At 44.7% G+C, this 18,833-nt stretch overlaps 2 protein-coding genes and 2 long non-coding RNA genes across 9 annotated transcripts in view; 1 reads left to right on the top strand and 3 right to left on the bottom strand.

Moving 5' to 3' along the window:
• The window catches only part of LOC310669002, a 226,458-nt gene that overhangs the window by 134,940 nt on the left and 72,685 nt on the right, over positions 1–18,833 (top strand). The gene's annotated exons all lie outside the window — the stretch shown is intronic.
• On the bottom strand, positions 1,554–10,659 carry NKRF (NFKB repressing factor). 2 transcript variants are annotated; one of them, XM_083422312.1, is made up of 3 exons: positions 10,049–10,659; positions 6,396–6,535; positions 1,554–4,938 (listed from the first exon to the last, which is right to left on the bottom strand). In XM_083422312.1, exons 1-3 carry the CDS (start codon positions 10,342–10,344, stop codon positions 2,969–2,971), a joined length of 2,406 nt encoding a protein of 801 aa, XP_083278438.1. In that variant the 5' UTR covers positions 10,345–10,659; the 3' UTR covers positions 1,554–2,968. The 2 variants fall into 2 exon arrangements, with proteins under 2 accessions (XP_083278438.1, XP_083278439.1); XM_083422313.1 differs by lacking the exon at positions 10,049–10,659 and adding an exon at positions 7,251–7,380.
• SEPTIN6 (septin 6) overlaps positions 13,698–18,833 on the bottom strand; it is a 54,863-nt gene continuing 49,727 nt past the window's right edge. For 2 of the 5 annotated variants that reach the window (XM_083422342.1, XM_083422341.1), the window contains exon 10: positions 13,698–15,067. In XM_083422342.1, coding sequence (XP_083278468.1) covers positions 15,058–15,067 — 10 coding nt within the window. In that variant the 3' untranslated portion in view covers positions 13,698–15,057. Of the gene's footprint in view, positions 15,068–17,981; positions 18,809–18,833 lie in introns of those variants that run through there. The other 3 variants (XM_083422338.1, XM_083422335.1, XM_083422336.1) reach the window with 3 other exon arrangements.
• Positions 15,615–17,119, bottom strand: LOC310668995. The gene is made up of 2 exons (XR_014506952.1): positions 16,892–17,119; positions 15,615–16,647 (listed from the first exon to the last, which is right to left on the bottom strand). It is a non-coding gene; the product is annotated as an uncharacterized lncRNA (long non-coding RNA).

Below are 18,833 nucleotides of genomic sequence, written 5' to 3'. Positions count from 1 at the left end.
TAGGAATAAACTACTCTTAAATGGAGGCTGGTAAGCTAGCACACCAAACCAACTCTATAGAGCCGCCCTTTGTTTTCAATTAGCTTTGCTATCACTGCTTTAATTTGGTTTCCTCACTTAGGTCATGGGTACATTCTTTTCATATAAGCTAGGCTTGTCTGGAGGGGTTAATCCCCACCAAGTAAATCTTACGTTTTCTTTCTTGGATGCTCATGCTGTGTTTCAGGAGTGGTTACCATTTTTGGTCGAAGGGGTGCATTTACCCTTGGAGACGGGGGTGGAGCATTGCCAGTGGTGGGTGTATCACCTTACACATATAGGCACTGAGCTTCCCCTCTCAGCTGATCTGTGCACTTAATGGTCCCTCTGTGCTTAGCAAACCAACCATCAGTATGGGGAAGCTGGTAATTTGTACAGCCATCCAGTTGCCGGGCTGGACAGTGACATTTTAACTTTTCTGCCTCCCTTATTGCTGCCTACTTCCTTTTTGCCACTACTACCAAAATTATTGGGAGGCTTGGAACAGCCTGAAAAATATGGGGGGTTTGGATCAGGCCTCTGGGTTGGGGCTACCCACCCACCCCTGCTCTATGACTGACTGATTGATTGTATATACCGCCCTATACCTGGAGGTCTTAGGGCAGTTAACAGAATAAAATCAAAACAAGCCAATAGCCACCCCCCCCAAAAAAAACCCCAAATTTTAAAAGGACATGGGATGCCAATCAAATCAACTACTATTTGTAGTAGTAGTAGTAGTTGTTATAGTAGTAGCAGTAGTATTTCTGTTCCCTTCTGAGTTAGGAAAGAGATTTTGCTGGCACACGGTAGCTAGCTATCTCCAGTATTACCTCTCTTTTTTTAGTTCTCATGATTGGCAAGAGAAGCTATGGGTTGTTACATGCTTCAGTACCTTTCCTAGGTGGCAAAGGTCCAAGAGAGTAACCATTAAAGAATTAATTAATTCTTCAAGGTGGTCCCAGGTAGCCCAGTAATATCTAATTTATTAATTTTGAAAGCCTTCCTGTTGATGGAAATGGTGCTTCTGATTAAATTGGGCAATGGGTTAAAACTCTCAGTACAAGTCTCAGAAGAGGTATTCCACCTTCCCTCATCCATAAAGAGGAGTGGGTGCCTCTTCTTGAATGGCACCTGCAATGATCTGTGTGCATAAGCTAAACTTGTTTTTATGCACAAAACAAAGTTACACAGGCTTAGTAAATCAACCAGATTTACTCATGGCATCCTCTACTTATTGTTTCTAGCTATGGATGACGGTTCCCAGAAAGACAAGTAGATTGAAAAGGTGGTTGATTTTTGCATCCTTAACAAGGCTGCATTTTCTTTAAAGGCCCCTGGAACTGGAAGGGAGGTATGCCTTCAAAAAAGCTTAGTTTTCGAGTAAGAAAAAAGGGGAAGAGAATCACGCACACACTAATCAAACGCCCTACAGAGAGAACCTTTTACTTGTTTCCTCTCCATATTTTATACAAGCACATGTACACGAAAAATGCATTGGAAGGAAGTGGAAGCAGCACACATAGAAACAAGTGGACCTGACCCAAGAGTGTTTATTTTTTAAAAAATACTTCACTGAACAATAGTTGTAGGAGAAATCCACTACACCAGAGTTCATCTTTCTGTTAAGGTGATAGAAAACGCTTTAATTTATTCACTAACATCATCAGATTTGGAAAGCAAAAGCATGGCCACTTGAGGCAAAACCCAGAGCCTTGTATGTTCTGCAGCATGCACAATAAATCAATTTTATGTCAAAGAATTACAGATTCTGGCTCTTATGACGGAGGTGGGGAACCTGTGGCCTTGAACCAGATTTTGCAAGGCAACAATTCTCATCGCCCAAGGACTCTTGGGAATTGAAGTCTAACAACATCTGGGTTCCCTATCCCCTGCTCTATGAAATAACAAAAATTAGAACAAGCTTGTGTGTGTTTATATAATCCCACACATACAGAGCTGTGACATGCTCCTCAGGCGTCTTCCCCAAGAGGAAGCAGAAGGCATTGCCTCAAACTCTGAAAGCTATCTTAGAAACCGTATGCAACTTGCCACAGTTGAACACACTTAAGGCCCACTGATTTCAGTGGGAGTTTTATTGCCATAGTGCTCCTACTAAAATTAAAACAACACAAAATTAAAACAACTCCCACCCACTTATGAACTTTGGCTTATATAGATTTTAAATAAAAATCTGAGACTCGGGCTTTTCTGACTATCTCCCATTCTGGGTTTATATCAGGGATGGAGAACCTGTGGACCTCCAGATGGTGACCGGCTCCTAATTCCCCTCAGCCCCAGCCAGCATTACCAATGGCCAGGGATTGCGGTAGTTGTAATTCTGCAGCATCTGGAGAGCCACAGCTTCCTCATCCTTGGCTTTTAGGGTACAAATGAAGAAGGCAGTCTTGGGTAAACCAAATCACTAATTACTGTAATGATGCTGCATTTTGAATAAACTGAAAAGCAAGTTCCCATCCATCCCACAATAAAATCCAACATTTTAAATACAAAACATGCAATTCTTTGCATGTCCAGAAATAAAAATCTATTTATTATTAATACCAACTTTACATAGTTTTCTACATATTGCCACCTTCTTTATTTTTGTATTTTTTAATTTTTTTTTAAGTTAAAAAATAGAGAAGGAAATCATCCTACCCTTTTGCTTTAAAGTGGTGTGCAAACTTTCCCTGTCACACAAAGTGTTCCTGCTATTACAAAACTAGGAAAATGTGAAGGAAACAAGCCTTTTCCAAGAGATTTCATAAAACAGTTAAACTGCTTATATAAAGCTCTTATTTTTTTCCCTAAGAAAGTTTTAGAAAATTAATGAACAAGTAAAACAGGTTTCAATCATTCCCACATCCATGTGCAACTTTCGCTCGGTTTAATGGAGAATTCAGCCTCAGTCTGAACATCCCCAGAAGAAATGGATGGCCCTCAAGCCTTATTTATCGTGTGGCATAATGAGTTCATAATGGCCAACCTGACCATCTTGCTTTAGCTGGTGTAACAAGTCTTCTTTACGCCTCTTTCGGCTAACCACTAAGAATCTATCACGGCCCTGTCCGTGGGATTTACTCTTAAGCCCGTATTGTTGGGCTATCTGATGAATCTGTTTGCGCTCATCGTTGGTCAGTTCTGTTGAGAACGTCAGATCAACTTTGCTGTCTGAGAAGGCATAATTCTGGATGATCTGTTCAACATCTTTCTTTGCAATTTTTGACCCCCTTTCATTGTCCATCCCAAGCCCTTCCCTTTTGAACTGTTCCTTCACGGCAATCGGTTCTCGGATCCCTTCCCCACTTTTCCCCAAGCCACCGCCTGTCCAGCCCATTTTCCTTAGAATCTGATTCCCAATGTTGTCTTCCTTGATCTGCTGCTTCGATGCTTCTTCTGCTGAACGCCCGCAGATCTCGTTCCTTGAGATGACGTCTTCAACGGTGCCTTTTTTCAGGTTGTTGATGACTGTTGGTTGGGTTCTTTTCAGGACTCTGACAGCCTCTTCTGCCGCCATGTGCTTGACACTCTTCTTGACCCCAATTGCTTCAGCAATTAATTCCTTTTCCAGCATCACCTTGCACTTCCACCGGATCCCCATCACCCTTTCAAAGATGTACTCCACTGTCATCTTGTTGAACTGAGCAGTGTCGTTCAGGGTGCACACAGGGTTCATGGAGTTCTCATACACAACAAGTTCATTCAGACTCTTCTTCTTGGGGGGAATACGAGTGGCCCCGCTGAATTTGCGAACCTGGACTGCTTTGGTGGGCCCAGTACTGGACTGGGTCTTCTGGAGAACTTTCAGCGCTTCGTCTGCTGCAGCATGCTTGCTTGTTTTTTTCGTGCCATACCCTTCGGCTAAAAAGTGGTCCTGCAAATAGACACAGCAGCGCCACAATCTATTTGGCATCATGGCATATTTGTATTCAATTGACATTTTGTTAAAGGAGGCTGAATTGTTCAAAATCCCAATGGCATCACTGGCGTTTTCTGTGAGGACAAAGTTAGTCCAATGTTTAGCTGAACTGGAGCCCTGCCGGGGGTTAAAGGTCAGCTGTCCAGGTGACCATTCTTTCGTGGAAGTGACAGTGTCATCCGAATGCTTGAGCACTGGAGGGAATTCAGGAGGAGATTTGCCCTTCTGACACAGCACTAAATCCTCCAGGGTGGTGTTCTTGTACTTTCGCTGGGCGACCTTAACCTCCACAGGCTTTTGCAACAGAATCATTGCCAGTTCCGTCGCTCGGTCCCTCGATCCATTTTTGCTGCCGGCATAACCTGTGGCCAAATATATTTCCTGACACCTCACCTCACAAGCAAAACCATCTTTTAGGAGCTTCTTGTTATCGGGAAGATCCTCAGGGGGAAAATATTTCAAGTGGGAATAAATATACTCAGGGTTTGTCCTGCAAGCCTGTATGGATCGTGTCAACAGAAAAGTGTAGTTAATTTTCTCTGGCTCGCAACTAGCTTCAGGGCTAGCAAGATTATTGCGGACGGCCACTGCAAGTTTGTTGATGAAATACTGCTTGGCTACTATAACCGATTTGGGAAATGTTTCAGAGGCAGCCTGGAGAAGAGAAGGCCCCCACAAATCTGCTGCAACACCACTGGCAGAAGAGTCTTCGTTTTTGGAAACCACTTCAGCTTCCATCTGGTTTCCCTGGGTACTTCCATAACCTAAACCTACTGTTCTGGAAAACTGTGTCTCCTCATCCTGGGTACTGAAGCTGCTGAAAACCCGATCAGCGTAGTTTTGGATTTGCTGGGTTATGTTCTCACTGGCCTCCTCTGCTTCATTTTCTGAAGCAGGCTTTTTTCCTTCATCTGGAGTATTGCTGGCTACAAAGTGTATAGGTTCAAAACGAGGCCTGACATGGTATTTGGGATTCTGCTTCCTTGGAGGTTCAAGACCTATGCAATGTAAGAAGTTAAAAGAGGATTTTTAAAATGCAAAATGAAACATGGGTGAAATATATCTTTTCTCTGCAGGCATGAGAAATTGTAACTTTGGGCGGGGGGAGGGGGGCAGAAGTAGAAGGCAGATTTTCAAAATATTATATTCCATAGCTGTGTGATTAAAGCTATGGCTGAAAACGCATACAGTCCTCGGAAGATCCACTTATTTAATGGAACTTATTCTCAATTAAGCATACATAGGACTGCAACTTCAATATTCCATGTCAGTCAGTTTTATTTAGTTTCTTTTGGGGGGGGGGAATTGTAAAGTGGCAAGACTTTGCAATTTGAAAGAGGAAGCACTTTTGGTTTGGGAACTACAACTATATGTTGCAGTGTGGAGGTGTATGAGGATCAATTTAAAAATCCAACAATGGGGCAACAAAGAACTGCTGTTGCCTATATTAGGTTCTGACAGTGATGAACCTTCCACAGAAATCCTGTTTTGCTGTTGACAGTAGGAGGGGGAAGAGTTACAGAGAGGTGAATTAAAGGGGCAGAGGAGGTTAAATGAAGTGAGCAGAGTTAAAAAACGAAAAGTGAAGTAGACATAGAAAGGTAATACCAGCAGATAAAAAGGAAGCAAAAGAAGGTGAGAGAGAAAGGAAATAAATTTTTGAGAAGGTAAAGAAAATGTGGAAGAAGGCATGAGCTGAGAGAAAGAGGAAACAGGCAGAGACCTAGTGATAGAAAACATTGAGAAAGAAGGTAAGACAAAAGTAAATGACAAGAGATAAAGGACTGAGAGCGTGCAAGGAGGAGGCAAAGAGAGGGAGGGAGGTGTAGAGGAGAACAACAGAGGCAAGATAGGTGATGTGAGTCCAAAAGTGCAAGGTAGGCAGAGAAAAAGGCACCAGCAGTTGACAGAGAAAAGTTATGGAAAGCTAAAAAAAGTGACAGAAAGCCTTTTGGAGGGGAATATAACACAAACATAATGGTGATGATGACTTGCCCTCTTGCTCAGTGTTAACCACGGAGTAAAAATAAAATATAAAAGAGGGCACATCTACTAAAAGCGTACAAAATTTGAACGACGATATATTAAATATTGGCTCACATGCTTTTTTAAAAAATAGTGTGTGGCGTGTGCTGAGATGTTAGCACAATTAAGTATAAATCAAAAGCGAAAATCTGAATGTGGGTCCCATGTTGCTGGTTGGGATTTAGTGGTGGGTCTCAGGTCTAGATTGGCTGAAGACCACTGTGCTGATGCAACTGTTGCAGCGCTGGATTTCTCAGCTGCACAACATTTAAAACTCACTCGTCCACTAGTGCATGAGGCCTTGGGCTAGTGGACAAAGAATATTAGATACAGCCCTTGGTTTTTTCATGCCTGACATTGCTGATTCATTTATCGTCATTAAAGAGCCAATTCTGCTGTGAATGGAATGGAGGGAAATAGAGACACTCACTGCGAGATGGAGAATAGTCCGGCAGGGAGCGCGGCCTTTTAGTTGCCTTGGCATCAGGCACCAATTCAAATGACGGCATCTCGCCAATGTCAATCCCTTCGGCCATATGGAGGACTTTCTCCATAACTTCAGGGCTATACCTGCATTTAAGCAAAGGAAGCTTCAAGTTATAGATTGCCATTACAAAAACCCACCTTGCAGCTCTAATCCTACCTCTGCCCACCAGAGGACTACCTAAGTGGGTGTCCTGTTGGACCAAGAGATGTGTGGTTACAACACCTTTTCACACCTTTGCCCAGCGAAACATAATACAAGATACAGGAACACAGGAAGCTGTTTTATTCAGAGTCAGGCCACAGATCCAGGTAACTCAGTACTGTTTATGATTGGAATAGTCCATGTGGCTCCCTCCATATATTGTTGGACACTAGCTCCATCATCCCGCCAAGTTGTATCCTGGCTGGGGCTCTTGAGAGTTGGGAGTCCAGTAACATCTGGGGGGGCCACAGATTGGGGTAAGCTGCTTTTGGCAAAAGGAAAACTATCTGGAAACTCACAGCTATACTAAAGAAAACTGTGGATGCAAAACTTTCCATCATGATATCTAACTGGCAACTATCTCCAGTTCAAATGTAAACAATGGACAAGATAAAGGAATATTCTGGAGTTGATCTTTGGCACAAGGGATGCTATGGAGAGACACATGGCATTTCTAGCAGCAGGATATAAGAAAAGAACCCAGACATTGTGAGGGCAACTGTTGTGACAGAACAGACAACGCCGAATTAGAAGGACTAATAGTCTGGCCTGGTACAAGACTCTTTCCTATGTTCCTAAACCTTGTTGATTTCTGACCCAGTTAAGTGAATGGAGTAAGGCAGTCACTGGTCAAGGACAGCTTGATTCTTAGCATATGCAACCTCTTCCCCACCAGCACTTTTTTAAAGGCTGGTAGCCAAAACAAGGAATACTGCACTGAATACTTGAAGGTCTGTTTTCAGTGAGTGCTATGTCATAATGGCAAAGGCCACACCATACATTTAAAGCACTACTGTACCACTTTAGACAATCATGGCTTCCCCAAAGCATCCTGGGAATTGTAATTTGTTAAGGGGGCTGAGAGATGTTAGGAGAATCCTATTTCCCTTTGAGAGCTACAAACAATCCCTCTTCCCATAGAACTATGTAAACTTTGGCTCTCAGAGGGAAATGGGGCCTCCTGTCAACTCTCAGAACCCTGAATAAACTACAGTTCCCAGGATTCTTTGAGGGAAACCATGGCTGTTTAAAGTGACACAATGTATGGTGCAAGTGTGGTCCCAGTGGTAAAAGAAAGACAGGGCTTCCATGCCCTCTGATCTGCCTGTAACTTTCTTGTTGGGGGGGGGGGAGAAGAATGGATGGTAGTTATTCTGGGAGGAAATAAAAGTACTGTATTTGGCTCAAAATGAAGTAAAATTAAGGAAATGAGGGCTGCCTACCAGAGCAAACCCAGAGCAGACCCAAACAGGCTACAACAGTGAACATGGCAGACTGTTAAGTAAAGGTAAAGGTACCCCTGCCCGTACGGGCCAGTCTTGACAGACTCTAGGGTTGTGCGCCCATCTCACTCAAAGAGGCCGGGGGCCAGCGCTGTCCGAAGACACTTCCGGGTCACGTGGCCAGCATGACATCGCTGCTCTGGCGAACCAGAGCCGCACACGGAAACGCCGTTTACCTTCCCGCTAGTAAGCGGTCCCTATTTATCTACTTGCACCCAAGAGTGCTTTCGAACTGCTAGGTTGGCAGGCACTGGGACCGAACAACGGGAGCGCACCCCGCCGCGGGGATTCGAACCGCCGACCTTTTGATCGGCAAGCCCTAGGCGCTGAGGCTTTAACCCACAGCGCCACCCGCAAAGAACCCCACAAATATACAAGGCCTTAAAATATTTGCAGAAATATTGCTTATGAAATAGATTTGTCAAGGACTGGTTTTGACCCATGACAGTGATGCCAAGCCAATAAGCAATGTTCCTTTGAAGAAGACCTGTACAGTCTCAAGAGTGTTGGGAACTTGCAATTGTATTGTGATTCAATAAAGAAGCCAAACAGAAATATTAATATTCTGCCTTCCACTGGCACTGCTCTCAGCCTCTGCTGCTGCTCTATAATGGCAATCAGATAGATGTCAAAGAGGTACTCCCATGAGGACTGGGGAGATGGAGAGCAGGCTAGCACCACCACCTATTGTTGTACTATCCCTTCCTTATCCCTGATGAACCCTTATACGGAGAACAGGGCGAATAGGGGGCTTTGCAAATTGCCCTTGCAAAAAGAAACTGTGGAATATTCTTCCTGCAGAGATTTGTCCAGTTTCCTCTCTGTTGCCTTTTGAACCAAATGTGAAAGAGTTTTTATTCAATAAGTCTTTTCATGGTTAGTTCTACTGCTGTTTTCCCAAAATATTTTATTTACTGTGCAGTTGATGTTTTTAAATGGGTGCTTTTAGTGCAGCATGCCCTTGTTGATTGCACTGCTACTGGTTTTCTGTTTGCAAACTGTCCATAGTATTTAATTGCTAAAAGAGCATAACTAAAATATTACATACCAAACACTAATAATCACTGCATGGAAAGGAAAATGAGTTGTGAACAGAGAGTAATGGGAAGAGAAAGGGGAAGGGTCAAAGGTGAGTGGTAGAGCATGCATCTGCTTGGCATGGGGGCCACAGGTTTATTTCTTGACATCTCCAGACAGGGCTGGGAGAGATCCCTGCCAGATATTCTTGAGAGCCACTGCCAGTGGTTGTACAGGATGGGGAGTGGGCAGCGGTGTAGCTATTTATTAACAATTAATTCATTAATTAATTAATAATACCTAGGGATGGGGAGCCAGTGGCCCTTTAGACCTTGTTGGAGTCCACCTCCCATCATCCCTGGTTAATAACAACAGCACTGGCAGAGCTTAGTGGAGCTGGTGGAAGTTGCAGGCACAAACTCCCCACTGCTCTTGTGAATTAGAAGAAAATCTTCCTCTTGTGAACTTCTGAACTAGGCACACCAGTGGCTGGCGCTGGACAAGGCAGTGTTTTGTACCTAAAACCACTGTAGGGAAGGGCTGCAAATCAGTGGCAGAGCAGCTACTTTGTTGGCAGGAGATCTCCCAGGTTTATTTTCCTTGAAACCCTGGACAGCCGCAGCTGGTTAGTACAGAAGACAGTATGGAGCTGCATGGACCGGTATAATAGTTGCGCTGAATCCCTAAGCAAAACAACCGGAAACAGCTTAACGGCTGAATCAGTGAAAGTATGCTCAAGGCCAGGCGTGCGTGGGTGGGTGGGATCACAGAGTTGTAGAGTTGGAAAGGATCCTGAGGGTTGTCTAGCCCAACCCCTTGCAAATAAGGAATCTTTTGTCCAGCACAAGGGCTCGAACCCACAACCCTGAGATGAACAGTCTCATGCTCTACCGGCTGACATATCCCAGCAGCTCAACAGACCTCTATTAACAACTCAACTCTCCCCCTCCTCCTCCGTTAACTGCGATACGCACCCAACGTGTCACCACGGCTGTACACAACATCAGTTTACCCCCCCCTCCCAACACGTGTCATTGCGCGCGCGATCGATCGCTGAAGTGGGGAAAAGAAGCAGAGAAGCGCCCCGCGCCTTACCTGCACCCCATGAAGACATGGTTGGCCCAGGCGTGGGAGAGCGCCAAGAGCTTCTGGAAGGAGACGTCTCCCGGGTAGTCCGGCAAGTTGCGGAGAAGGAACTGCCTTCGCACCGCCCAGTGCCGGTCGCTCTCCTGCTTCTCGCGCCAAGGCTCCAGGTCGGGCTCCTCGGGGGGAGTAGCGGCTGACCCCTCGGCAGGAGGCTGCGGCGGCTGAGGAGGCACCGGCTGGGCAGAGGAAGGCGGCCGCGGCGAAAAGAAATCCCCGCCGGGCAACGTCCACCCTCCGCCGGCCATGGGCTGGCCTTGTCCGGACACCAAGGCCAACCGGCGCCGGTGTGAGGCGAGCGGGAGGGGGGGCAGCACTCAGGACGGGGCTCCCCGACGGACCGATCCCGCCTAACCCCGATCCGGAAAGGAGAGCGAAGAGCAAGCGTGTCCGTTCACACGTGCGTGAGACCCCGCTCCTTATCTCCTTTCAAGCGCGCTCCCCTTTACCCTCTTCTGTCTTCTTTCCTTCTCGTGAGCATGCGCGAGCGCTTCTTCCTAGCTCCTCCCCCCAGTCCCGCCCGCTGCTTTCCATCTCTTTTTTTCCGCTTGTTAGACGCTGCTCGCGTGGGCGGGATGGAACGTTCGAGCCGCGCGAGATCTCCGGAGGAGGCGGGGGAGCCTAGGGGAGAGCGAGTGAGAGGGGGGCGGCATGGAAGGGCCGCAAGGAGCGCGCTCCGCTTCTCCCACAGCGCCATCTGGAGGTGGGGAGGAAAAGAGCCCAGGCAAGCGAGCGAGAGCGCTTCGGCCGGCAAGGGGAGGAGGATGGAATCATTATTTGAGTCAAGGGTTCGAGTCCCACGTTGGGTGAGAGTTTCCTGAATTATAAGGGGTTGGACTGGGTGACCCTCGTGACCCCTTCCAACTCTACAATTCTATTAAGGCAACAGATGTTTGCTGTTGAGGAAGTTCTGTGAATGCGTTTAATCTTATGGTCCTTATCTAAAACCTATGCCTATTTGGAATCAAGAATATGTTTACCCCCAAGTCATATGAGGACAATGGTTGACACAGATTTTATTCTGAGCTAGAATCACACAACTGTAGTGTTGGGAGGGATTCCAAGGATCATCTAGTCCACCCCCTGCAATGCAAGAATCAGAGTTAAAGAATCATTGGTGTATGGCTTTCCAACCCATTTAAAAACCTCCCGTGAAGGGGAGTCCACTACCATTCAATGTAGTTCCTTCCACTGTTGAACAGCTCTTAACACCAGAAAGTTCCTCCTAATGTTGAGTTAGAATCACCAATTTGAATCCTCTGCTTCAAGGTTTCTTACCCCTGGAGTAGCACAAAACAAGCTTTCAATAATCTTAGCTTCAGCAATTCTTTAGCAGGAGGGAGGAGCATAAACACAGATGAGCACAGTAAGCACAGACAGCAAGTTCTTTGCTTGTAAAGGTAAAGGTAAAGGTAAAGGGACCGACTCTGGGGTTGCGGCACTCATCTCGCTTTACTGGCCGAGGGAGCCAGCGTACAGCTTCCGGGCCATGTGGCCAGCATGACTAAGCCGCTTCTGGCGAACCAGAGCAGTGCACGGAAACACCGTTCACCTTCCCGCCGGAGCGGTACCTATTTATCTACTTGCACTGTGACGTGCTTTCAAACTGCTAGGTGGGCAGGAGCAGGGACTGAGCAACAGGAGCTCACCCCGTTGTGGGGATTCAAACCGCCGACCTTCTGATCGGCAGGTCCTAGGCTCTGTGGTTTAACCCACAGCGCCACCCGCGTCCCTCTTTGCTTGTACAGTATGTTTATTTAATCTCTGGGTTGGGGTGTGTTGTTTGTTATGGATAAATGCTACCTTGCAACAGTTTTAATAAAGGTATTTCTACATCAGTTTCAAGTCCCATGATGCTATTCAGTGTGTTTATTTCAAATCTGCAATCCATCAAACTGACTTAGATTTATAGGAAATGCTGAAAGCTTGAGATAGGTAACAAAATCATACTGCCCCCTGCTTTTGTCAAATTCCACCGAAGTATCAACCTCCCTTCCCAACTAAACCCTGATCTGCCCCCATCCTAGATTGGCAGAACTTGCTACACTTCTGAAATATGATCTGTCTTGAAGTGTGGTGGTGGGTTTGTAGAGGGAGTACCAAAACTGGGAGGCAACCACTGAGAACAGCTCTCTTCACACCTTTGATATTGGAACATGATACACAGATAGTGTTAATCACAGGTGGCTCTTGGTGAATTTCAGATTATAACAAGGCACATGATCAAAGAAGACTATCTCCAAGACACCTTGGGCTTACGTTATTCCTAATTACTGCTGTCAACCATACTTCTGAGTGCGTGGGTAGGTGAATGAGTTGGTGGGGAACAGTTGTATAGTTTCTGTATAAAATTACAGAATAAATTGTAGGCAAGTCAAATGGTTTGTTATGATGAATAATGATGTCATTCAACTTAAATAAATCTTGCACTACAACCTTAGGCATGTTTACTAAATGATAAGTCTTACAGAACTTAATAGATCATACCCTCTTAAGTTAGCATGTTTAGGGATTGCACTGCAAGACAATTAGACTTTGAAGCTGATCACTCAATAAAAAGTATTTGCAGTTTTGAAAACAGGAGTTCTGAAGATGACAAGCATGCTTCTTTTTAAGATGCTGTATGTATATGTCACAATTATCTTAGAAGAGGCATTCCCTTCTGCATTAATTTCAATAGGTCTACTCTAAATATGACTGACACTGAAAAGAAGAAGAAGAGTTTGGACTTGATATCCTGCCTTTCACTCCCCTTAAGGAGTCTCAAAGCGGCTAACAAGCTCCCTTGCTCCCCCACAACAAACACTCTGTTAGGTGAGTAAGGCTGAGAGACTTCAAAGACGTGTGACTAGCCCAAGGTCACCCAGCAGCTGCATGTGGAGGAGCAGGGAAGCAAACAACCCATTGAGTTTTTTAGCACTTTAAAAAACTAACCAATTTACAGTAGTACCTCGGTTTCTGAACATCTCTGTTGATGAACAGTTCGGATTTCAAACACCGTAAACCCGGAAGTAAGAGCTTCAGTTTTCAAACAAGCCAAACATGCCACGCAGCTCCTCTATTGAGTTTTCTGTACTGAGTTTTCAATTTTGAGGCTTCTGTTTTGAGATTTCGGTTCTTGAAAGTTTCAGAACTCGAATGGTCTTCTGGAATGGATTACGTTTGAAAACCGAAGTGCCACTGTATTATGGAACATGATTTCATGGACTAAATCTGCTGAAATGAACTAGAATTTACAAAACATTATAGCAGGGGTACCTGGGACACCCTTCAGATGCTGTTGGACTGCAACTGAGATGAGTCCCTGCTTGGCATAGCCAATGGTGAGGGATGTGAACAGTCTTCATCCAGCAACATCTGAAGGGCCACAGCTTCCTCAACTCTGACAACAAGCCATAATGCATTTGCAAGTATTTTAAAACAACAAAGTCTTTGCTGTTTTAGTCCCAATAACATTTGACATACAAATACAATGTTGACTGATCCCACATGTGATGTAATCTACGTTTGCATCAAAAACTACAGCATAATGATATACAATTAAGCTCAGTGAACACAATTCATTCAATGGATTCCAGAAATAATTACCAGGGAAAAAGTGTTTCTTTTTTTTGGGAGGGTTACTTTTTATTGAAAATTGACAACATTAGAAAGGTATCAAGCTCAACAGTGCTGGTTCTTTCGTGTGGGTCATGTAAATAGATACTGAGTGCAGCTGTCAAATCACAATTCTTGTTTGTAGAGAGACCAAAAACAAAAAATAGAGAGAAAAGACAAGAGAACAAGGTATTGGGAAACAGACCCCCCATGCAGTGAACGTTCCAGAAAAGTTCCAAGAGTGCTCGGAAAATGCATTATTAAGGGCAGTTAACACTTGACTTGCATGATAACTTTTAAAGAAACAGATGACCAATTACAGACAAATTTCTCCACAACCTTGATATCGACAATAGAAAAGTCAGTTTGTAACCCAGAAGACGTCTGGGAAGGGCTGAACTACGGGGATTAAATTAATCATGGTTAATAATACTTAAGTCTTTACTAAAATGCTTCCCCCTCCCCCAGTGTTCAGAAAACACTTCACATATTTTACCGTGGTAATCCTTACAACATGACTGCAAGGTGGGCAAGCTTGATTATTCTCAGACTGGAGGAGGGTGGACAGCTGAGGCTGGAAGAATATGTAGTTTGCTTAAGGCTATCCTTGTAGTGAAAATGTATAAATGGTGTGCTTTCTGGCTCACAGTCCTTCCTCAGCCACTAGGGTCTGTGGAAACTTTAGTGGACCTTTTTTTAATTTAAAAAAAAAAAAGTTAAATGAGAAATATTACTCAATCAACCTGATTATTATTTTTTCCGAAATGGCAGAGGTTATCTATGACCCCAATGAAAAATATACTTCCCCCCCAACCCCTCCCGCACTGTCCTTTGCTTCAGTGTTAAAATTAAATATTCCTCAAGAGGTAGCAAAGTCGCGTGTTTCTCTGTTTGCTGTTCATTGCATAAAACTTGTATTTTTAAAGTTTTTGTTTAGTTTTTAATCCAAGCAAACCAACGAATTAGCACATTTTTTTTCACAGATACTTATAAACCACCCATCATATTTATATTGAGGCAAAATAGAAAGGAAATACTTTGCTTAAAAAAAAAAAGAATCTGTCTCAGTGTCACTTGGCTACATCAATAATTTGCCTGCCACCTTTAGGTTGCTCCTCAAAGCTTTTAATACACAGATGTTTGCCTTTCCAATATTCTCCCTGTCTTGCAGCGAAAACCACAAAACACCTCAGCTTTAAACACACCCCATGCACATCAGAAAAAAACGGGAAAACAAAACCAAGTCTTTCCAGGTATCCAAAGACTTATTCATTCCTCCCCCTCCCAAACAGGATGGGAATTCCTAAACTCTTCCTCAAGTGGAAATCTTCTCCATCAGATATAGAGCAGCAGGTGGAGACAGATCAGAAAAAGCTAGAGAAAGAAAGCAAGAGAGAGAGGCGGGGGGGGGGGAGAGAGAAAAAAACACAGATCATCAATTAAATGCAAGAAGGGGTGGAAGATGCATTCAAAGAACAAGCAGAGAAAAAACAGATCCCGCACACAATTAAATTGAGAGAGAGAGCAAGACGACAGATGAATGGATCAATGCTTGTGCTACCATTGGGGCCCCAGACAGAGCAGCATTGATGCATCAGAAGACTTCAAGCATGTTAAATATTTGGACACAGTGCACGATACACCCTATAGTAGAGTTAGATTGTAAACACACTTTTAACAAAATGCATGGGAGCAGAATAAAGTATATATGGAAAGAGAGGGTTTGCTTTTCAGTGCAGTGGAAACATTTATAGGATGGTTAAGAAACGGCACAACAGCAGTCCCCTTGGCTCAAGGCACCTAATGCAACTTTCTCTTCCCAAGATGCACCAACCAGATTCCTCTGAGGTGAAGCCTACAAGCAGCGGCATAAAGCCAAGAGTGCTCCACTGTTTCTTAGTCACTTTCTCCTGCTGCCACAGTCAGTGGCACCCTGCACTTGAACATGGATTCATGGAGGAAGAAATTGTAAACCGCTCCCACACCATGACATCTCCATTCTGAAAGGATACCTGGCTTCTGCGGTTGCCTGACCTACCTCACAAGGTTGTCATGAGGGTAAAATGAGTAGGTTGCTTTGAGCTTTTTTGGAAGAAGAGATCAATGTGTAATTAGAAATTAATGGACACAGCCCTTGCTTGTTTTTGTGGAGCAGCAAAAGAGTACCCTCCTACAGCAGGGAAGAGGGACCGGTAGCTTTCAAGATTATGTGGGACTACAACTATCAGCCTGCACAGGCATGGCAAATAGTAAAAATAGAAATAGAAGTTGAAGTTCAACAATAAATATCTGGAATCTTCCCTAACCTTGGTTGTGACCCATGGATCAGGGTCGGCCTACCTTCGACCCTGACTGTGGGGGTTGCATCACTTCTCAAGACAGCCACTTGCAGCTTCAGGTTCATTTTTTGTTTTGTTTAACCTAACCAGGGGAACAACTGACGCCGTTAAGAGTGCTCTCTTGATTTCAACCCTTCCATCCATCTGAACCACCATAAAGAGGCCTCACCATGTCACAATCTGGGTCTTTTGTTAAGAGTTGCACCCTTCTGTTGCATTTAAATCTCCTAACAAATTTGAAGAATATCAAACATATTTCAACAACTGGCTTAAGGGTAATAATGGTAACTTTGCAACTCCTGTGATTGACCAGTGAAGAAAGGAACCTCTTTCAAATATTAATTGATATTCTAAGAGGTCATCTGCACATCCATACAGAACTTCTCTAAAATGCTTATTGTTCAAAATCTTGTGGAACTTCTGATCTTGCTAGGTGCCTGCTCCATAATATATAGCTGTGTGTGATCAACACACTTGTGTCTCTGAGTACACAGCAGTTGAGGATCACATCTCAATAAGCTAACCACATCAGGTTCTACCTTACCTGTTTTTCCAAGTGGTGGGACCAGCTAAATGTCCCCAAAAATATTGACACATATAACGACGATACCATTACTGTATACAGTGGAACCTCAGGTTACATACGCTTCAGGTTACATACACTTCAGGTTACAGACTCCGCTAACCCAGAAATATTACCTCGGGTTAAGAACTTTGCTTCAGGATGAGAACCGAAATCGCACAGTGGCAGCGTGGCGGCAGCGGGAGGCCCCATTAGCTAAAGTGCTGCTTCTGTTTGAGAACAGTTTCAGGTTAAGAATGGACCTCCGGAACGAATTAAGTACTTAACCCGAGGTACCACTGTATAAACAATGTTTAACTGTTCTTCCCACTCCAAACTTTAACTAAAGTTAGTGATGTTGTCCTGAAACAAACAGCCCACCAGTCAAAAACCAGCACTGTATTTTTGCTAGGAGAAATCAAAAGTCATTAAAACAACAGACCAAAGAACTCCTATTTTGTTTGCCAGATGGAAAGGTTCAAGGAAATTATATATATATAATTTAGCAGGCCCTTTAGCATGCCCTTCTCTCCCCAGAAAAAGGGTATTGGCCTAAGGGCTGTCTGCACAACTGGCTCCAATTTGCATGGAACACTCTCCTCCATTGGTGCAATGGAGGAGCTCTAAGGTAAAGGTAAAGGTACCCCTGCCCGTACGGGCCAGTCTTGACAGACTCTAGGGTTGTGCGCCCATCTCACTCAAGAGGCCGGGGGCCAGCGCTGTCCGAAGACACTTCCAGGTCACGTGGCCAGCATGACATCGCTGCTCTGGCGAGCCAGAGCTGCACACGGAAACGCCGTTTACCTTCCCGCTAGTAAGCGGTCCCTATTTATCTACTTGCACCCGAGAGTGCTTTCGAACTGCTAGGTTGGCAGGCGCTGGGACCGAACAACGGGATCGCACCCCGCCGCAGGGATTGGAACCGCCGACCTTTCGATCTGCAAGCCCTAGGCGCTGAGGCTTTTACCCACAGCGCCACCCGCGTCCCTGAGGAGCTCTGGTGCCACCCAATTACCACATTAGTTCAGAGCTGGCCCCTGGCAAATGCATGAATTGGGGCTCAAGTCCCACAGTAAGGCTGGGCACGGGGTCTGGCAACACACTTGACTAATATGGGGGTAGCCAACCTTGTGCCTTCCAGATGCTTTGGACCGCAACCCCCATCAGCTCCAGCTGGCACAGCCAATGATCAGGGATGATGGAAGCTGGAGTCAAAAACATTTGGATGGTACTACATCCTAAGGACTTTTGTTAAGAACATAGGGGGTCACCTGCTGGATTCAGACATTTATAAACAGGGCTTTTGCAACATCTTGACAACAGGACAAGGTCCAGCTGAGGTGTAATGAGTTAAATAAGCATAGTGTGGCATAACAATGGCCTTGACCAGAAAGGCCCTATCCTTTGGCTAACCTTTGATGGTGCGGCCCAAAGAAGGGCTTCAGAAGATAATCTTAATAGTCAGGTGGGTTCAAGTGGGAGTAGGTAGTCCTTGTGGTCCCTACCTGCAAGTTCTCTTTTCATTAGGGATGTGAAAACTGTGGTCTGCCAGAAGTTGTTGAACTGCAACTCCCATCATTCCTAACCATTGGCCATTACGGCTGGACTGATGGGAATGGGAGTCCAGCAACATCTGGAGGCTGCCCAGGTTCTCCATCCCTGCCCTACATGACTATGAGCACAAGCAAGTTAGAGGACAATTGTGCATAGGGAATCCATCACTGCTGTATTACTGAGCTGGAACAGCCTTGCATTTAAGCACTAGCCTGCTAGCCACAGGTGATAAGAAACTGCAATCAGATGAGTAGATGGCCTGGCAAAGAAGGGTAGAATACTTTCCCCTCAGCACAGAGGCCAAGCCAGCTGCCAGAGGATGGAAGCTAGCCTCCAACATGCTAGTAAAAATGTGTTTTTAATAGGCTAGTACCTTTGGGGTGGGGGCTTATCAGCAAGGTTGGTATCCTAAAAATTCCACAGCGTCTTCAAACTCTATAGTGTTACTTTACATGGTATACAAACACACACCATTATACAGTCAAAAATAAAATAAAAATAAATCAGATACTGATTAATGTAGAATATGCATCTAGATTAACACATTGGTGGAAGCATCATGAGAAGACCATGGCTGAACGGAAGCGTATTAAATAAGTGAAGGTCCATTTCCAGCCCCATGTACTCAAGGGAAATTACTCAGTACACAGCCATGGGTTACTGTAAAAGAAGGGCAAAAGAACAA

Source organism: Podarcis tiliguerta (genome assembly GCF_965153285.1).
Source record: "Podarcis tiliguerta genome assembly, chromosome: Z".
NCBI lineage: Eukaryota > Metazoa > Chordata > Lepidosauria > Squamata > Lacertidae > Podarcis > Podarcis tiliguerta.
Note: the sequence above shows the minus strand (reverse complement) of the source record. Positions and strands in the feature narration are given on the sequence as shown.